At 41.0% G+C, this 6,000-nt stretch overlaps 1 protein-coding gene across 2 annotated transcripts in view; it reads right to left on the bottom strand.

The window, feature by feature from the left end:
• Positions 1-862: 862 nt before the first annotated feature.
• LRRC28 (leucine rich repeat containing 28) overlaps positions 863-6,000 on the bottom strand; it is a 173,600-nt gene continuing 168,462 nt past the window's right edge. For both annotated transcript variants that reach the window (XM_059912595.1, XM_059912594.1), the window contains one exon: positions 863-1,164. In XM_059912595.1, coding sequence (XP_059768578.1) covers positions 1,092-1,164 — 73 coding nt within the window. In that variant the 3' untranslated portion in view covers positions 863-1,091. The remainder of the gene's footprint in view (positions 1,165-6,000) is intronic.

Raw genomic sequence — 6,000 nt, 5'->3', positions numbered from 1 at the left:
AGTGTGTCAAGTACATAAGAAACCTAAGGTCAAAATGAAGATGATCTAATGCACCAGGTATTTAAATAAATGTGCACAGGCTGTACTTAGAATCACCTTGCTAAAAACTAGTAGCAGAAGTAGCTGAAGCCTGTTTATCATATGTAACAAAAATGTTTCAAAGTCAATATAAATTTAACCATAACCCATCTAACAAGAAACACCAGAGATCATATTTTAATGTGTTTTTTCTCTCCCTTTCTCAGTAGCCAGAAAATGTTTAAATCTAGAAAGAAAAGGATCAGATCTTTTAAAGCCTCGTATGTCCCTCTTCTCATATAAAAAAGTCTTATCAGGAAATAAATTCAAAAATTATTTTTCTGTAGTTTTTCAAAATAAGTGTGTATTTCATTTATAATCTACAGTTTTATTTTTAAAACCCCTCACAAAAGTCTCTTAATATGTTGCAAAACTTTATAAACAAGGTTGTAACTTTCCAGAGGGTGTGTGCTAGGACCCTCGTGAAGCCCCTACTGGAGTCTAACTTGGAAGCCAACTCAGGCACCCCCCCCGCCCCCCTCCCCACCCCCGCCCCACACACACTGCTATTCAATACTATTGAGGTCACAGGGTTTACTGAAATTTGTTAAAAACATGGAGAATAACCTCTGGGGAATAATTCTCTGGGAAAAAAAGAGAGATGAGAAGATTACAGATACCACTGAAAGTATGTGTGTTCAAAAGTTAATTTGGTTGTATTATCAAATTACAGTTCTTCAGGGAGCTTAAACTTGCTCTAAATTAGATTTGGGGAGGCACATCAAACTAAATAGTCTGCATAAGAGACTCGCTGACATAAAAGAAAAACACGGAAGACAAAGGGTTCTTAATTTGGGGAAGGATATATTCCAACTTGGGGGAAGGGTGAAGGCATTTCAGCTCTGAAGCTCGATCATGACATTTCTAGAGTCCTGCAGTCTCCAAGTGTGACAGGACAGGATGGAAGGGCCTGTTGGGCCTGGCTGGACTCTCCTGTCCCTCTGTCACACTGTGCGATATGCAGGCAAATGCAGTGTCAAGCTGGCAACACTCCTGAGGCTCTTGAGTGTTTATCAACTCAGTAGGTCAAAAGTCTGCAGACACTGGGTGGAGCAGCAGTAAGCCACAAAACTCACAGTTGTCCTCCTGGAAGGGGAAAGAGGGGGAGAAGGACACTGTGAGTTCAAAAGGAAAGTCTCAGAATTCTTTCCATTAGAGACAGTCTTTTCCTTTGTTAAAATAAAGGATTAGGTATGGTCAACAGAGTACACAACAGAAATGTAAATTCCTTTTAAAACTGAGCACTGGAATCAGGTGAGGTATGTGTATGCTTATTTTATTAGCAGTTTTCAGATGACGTAACATCCCTATGTTAGCAGCTAAGGAAAAGTAAGCTTTTTCCATGTTACAGTCTGAATTCGGCTTACTAGAACCAGTGCAATGACAGAATTTGAAATACATTATAAAAATCATGTAATAGAAAAAGTCACCAATTTAGCTAGAACACATATATATCGAAGAGCTTAAAAAACATAATTTTAAGGAATTTATCCTACAAATGTATGCCCACAGATTGCTTATAGAGGTAATTTTAGAATCTGAATCATGTAGTTTGAGGGTCTTCTCCCACACAGCAGAGGAATCCCATCTCAGACTCCTGCTTGGCATCTTTCTGCAGCGAGTCATGAGCCCTCTGATCCCAGTCTGGGCAGCTCCAGTTGTTGGATGCCTTGTTTTCCCACCAGAAGTGCTATCCTCTGGTGAGGAGAGATTAATCTACTGTTGTTTTCACAGGACTCCCTGTGCTGACTGTTTTCTCTTTTCTCCACCCCTCAACTCAGTCTTTGCCTTTCTCTGTAATCCAAGAAGGTGACCTCTACAGACCCAACCTCCAAAGCTGCCTGATTGCTGGTTTCAGGCTGAATTAGGACAAGGGAGGCATAGCAGGAGGGTAAAGGGCAGGAAGAGAGAAAAGTTGAATATTTTCTTTTTCTTCTTTTTTATAAAAAGTCTAGTTAATAGAGGTATAGTTACATACAAACATACAATAAAATTCACCCATTTTAAGTGTACAGTTGAATGAGTTTTGAAATATATGCAATTATTTAACTAACACCACCATCAGATATAAAATACTTCTCATATCCCCAAATGTTCCTTGTGTCCACTTGCAGCCAACCCCCATCCCCCAAACCCCCTGCCAAGTCTCTGGCAACCATTGATAATTTTGTTTCTCCGTGGGCTTTATTTTTCCCTGGGCCACCACAATCCTGCAAAAAAAGCTTTGCCATTATTTCATCTTGGATGATCAAAGATCTCAAGGCAAGAGCTAGACCTACTTCTATGGGTTCTCTTGCCTTAGATTTTTGTACTAATCCAGGATTCCCTTACCAACTGGTTCCAGCTAGGTTTGGCTGATGTGAGGATAAAGCTCCCCTGGATGGACCCTCCTGTATGGCTCTAGTTCTCACTAGGCTCCAGTCACACTTTTCAACACTCAACCAGGCAGTTGACAACTCTGCCTTAGCCTTCACTTCCTGCTTGCACAGAGTCTCACTTCCTGCAAGCAGAGGTGAGAGCTCAGGGCCTTCTTGGGTCTTTTCTGAGCATGCTCACATCCCTTTGCATGCACATGACCTTACATACTCCTAGGAATATGTTAGTGCTTTTCAAAGCCCCTGTGGAAACCTTACTCCCCCAATTTTCCTTTTCAGCTTTATGGCTAGTCTATTGTTTGCCCCAACAGTTACCCACTGCCTCAGGCATCTGTGAAGTTAAGCAATTGCCTGTAATTGTTTTGACAATTTTTGACAAATACCCTCAGAGAAGAGGCTTTTTGTGCTGGTGATCTCTGACTGAGGAAATAAAGACAGGCTTGCAAGTAGGGTTTTTCAGTGAAACACCCTTTGAAGATGCTCCAACTTCCTTCCATCCCTTTCCAGTTGCTGCCCGGCTGCTGGTTTTAACTGTGATGGCAGATTCTTGGTTTTCAAGGTTAAGACTAGAAGATGGGACTATGGGTTAAAATATCACAAAGGTCTCTGTTCTTTCTGAGATTCAGTCACTTTTCTTGAATAAATGCACTCTGGATTGCTGTAAGCCTTTTGTTAATTTCCAGAGTTCTGAAAAATTCAATTCTGACAAGTTTTGCCAGTTTTTTCATTGCTTTTATGGAAAGGTTGACTATTTCTATCCCACTCCATCTCTACATCTCTGACCAGAGCTTTTATTGGGCAGCCCCTCCTGTTGGCTCTAAGTCTCAACAGCCTCCAGATCTTCCTTTGTCCTTCATGCCAAAAGATTAAGAATGGTAAACCTTCCTACTGCTGTAAGTTCCCAGGTACTTTATCATCCTGTGGGTGCTCTGAACCCTGCCTGAACTTCTGTAAATAGTCTTTCTCCATTAATTTCTCTTCAAAATCCCAGCTTATCTGTGTTTTCCGGCCAGTACCCTGATTGATTTAGTAGGGAGTAGCCTAAGGAAACAGTCCATCAAAGTGGGATTCTGGGATTGGGTTGGTCAGTGCATGAATGACCTCATTACCAGGGAAAAGTGGGACATCACTGATTACTCGAAGTTGTGGTATCACGATTACTCAAATTATCACTAAGACTGCCAGTGGAGGGTAAGGCACTGGGAGATCAACTGCTGTGGCACTTGATTGCTGTGGCATCATGGTGAATTCAAAGATTGTGGAGGGAGATGGCTTCTTTTGACTGCTTTAAGAGATTCCCCCGAATCCCAACTCCCTTCCAAAAAAAAAAAAAAGATAAGCTTAGTGCCTTCTTGAACTCTCAACTCAAGGCATAGGTAAAGAATCAGAAAGTTTCTATGGTGGCCTTAAAGGAATTCTTATTTTATGAAGCTGTGGGAGGGACATGCCTGAGGCCTGAATGTACAGGCTGCAGAATCACATGCCAGGTAAAAGTATATTTATGCTAAGTCTCTTATGCTAAGGTAAAGGTTCTGGTTGGGAAGGGGTGAGGACTTAAGACTTGAGATGGAAACCTTTGTGTAGACACAAAGCTAAGGACCTTAAACCTCTAATATCTCTAAACATTTCTTCACATCAGAAACAGCCCTTCTTACCATCTAAGAAAACAAGCATTCACTTGAATAAGAAGATTTCACTGACTTCATCTGGTGTGGTTACCTAAAAAGGAAATTCCTATCTTCTTCAGGCAGGAACAATACTCACTGCCTCTAGGGCCATAGAGAGAGCAAAATCCCAGCATGATTCAGAGAGTTAATTGCAAGGGCTCCTCCTGGGAGAGATTATGTACATGAAGGAGTTTTAGAATCTTGCAAATTTTATTTGCAGAAATCTGGAGAGTAAGCATGGAAATGGAGTCTAAGTATAATACATTAGCCAGTGAGAATAAGTCTAAGGTTGGATCAGGCCAAGAAGGGTGCTTCATGAGGCCTCAGCATTTAATGTGTTAGTTTGAGTACCTATAATGGTTAATAGAAGTCTTGATTCAGTAGAGGCCTACAGTCAATGAGACAGAGATGCTAGAACTTCCACTGCACAGTCTAGAGGGAGGAGATCAAAGGCTTAGAGAAATGGGAATGTTGAAGTGGATCCAATGCGGCCTAACCTGCTCAGCCACCACCTGGAAACCTCTGGGAGGGTCAGGAAGACAGTCCCTTCACTAAGACATTAATATATGTATTGGTGAGGAGAAATCAAACTGGAAGTAGCAAGCACACCTGATAGTTAATATGACACATGCCTACTAGAGGTGAGAGAGAAAGCCTGCAAAAGCTCAGGTGTCTGCTACATTGGTAAAGTTTCAAACAGAAAAGAAGAGGTACATCCAGAACTGCCCACTATGAAGAAACAGATACACACTTGTGGGTCCCTTTGGATTCTGGAGGCAAAATACATTTTGGGAGCCCCAATCTTCCAAGGTCCTTTCTCTTACAACTAAAACACCCTGGTCATAATACAACAAACAAGCATTGGAAGACTCTGAAAGACAGAATGAAGATAGACAGACTATGACCCTGGGACTTGAGAGGCAACACAGCAATGGTAAACTCCCTAGGCTTCCTTATTGCCTCCCATATACTCCAGATAGAATGCTGTAGGAGCTTCGAACCCAGAACCACCAACAGGCAGAGTCAAAAAAACAAAACAAAACACAACAAAAAAAACAACCCCCCCGAAAAACTCCAAGAAAAGTCTGTTATCCCTATCCAGAGGATTAGGACAGAGAAATCCATCAATTTCTATAGAAAGTAAATAACTAGTTGCTTAGGGTTAGGTATGGGGAAAGAGAGAGGTGATAGATAAAGGGTACAAGGTTTCTCTTAGGGTGAGAAAAACGTTCTAAAATTGTCTGTGATTAGTTGCACATATCTGTGACTACAGTAAAAACTGCTGATTTGTATACTTTAAATGGGTGAATTGTATGATATGTAAATTCTCTCAGTAAAGCTGTTAAAAAATAATAGCACTAAAAAGAGAAATAGATAAACTCACAATTAGAGTGGGAACTTCAACTTCTTTACTCTTAGCAACTGATAGAACTACCAGACAGAAAATCAGCACAGGTGTAGAAGAACTGAACAACTCAATGAACCAAAGATACCTAATTGACATATACAAAACACTCCACCCAACAGCAACAAAGTACACTTTTTTTTTTTCTAAAAGCCCATGGAATATTCACCAGGACAGACTATATTCTGTGCCAAAGAACAAACCTCACAAATTTGAAAGAACTGAAATTATATACAGAGAACACATCTGGTTTCATCTCCGACATAAAGAGCCTAGAAGTCCTCACTCCTGTTCTTACAACAAGAACAAGCTGAACAAACTGAAAATCAACGACTTTTCTCCACTCACCAGAGAACTGAGGTCATAGGGCAAACTGCAACCTCAAAATCTGGTGAGACAGGTAACTCCAGAGTCACAGCTGAGACTTGCTTACCTGGACAGAAGATGCTAGAATTGCTGGAGGCTGAGTGTGGAC

Source organism: Balaenoptera ricei, chromosome 2, assembly GCF_028023285.1.
Source record: "Balaenoptera ricei isolate mBalRic1 chromosome 2, mBalRic1.hap2, whole genome shotgun sequence".
In the NCBI taxonomy this organism is placed as follows: Eukaryota; Metazoa; Chordata; class Mammalia; order Artiodactyla; family Balaenopteridae; genus Balaenoptera; species Balaenoptera ricei.
This window is presented reverse-complemented; position numbering and strand designations above follow the sequence as displayed.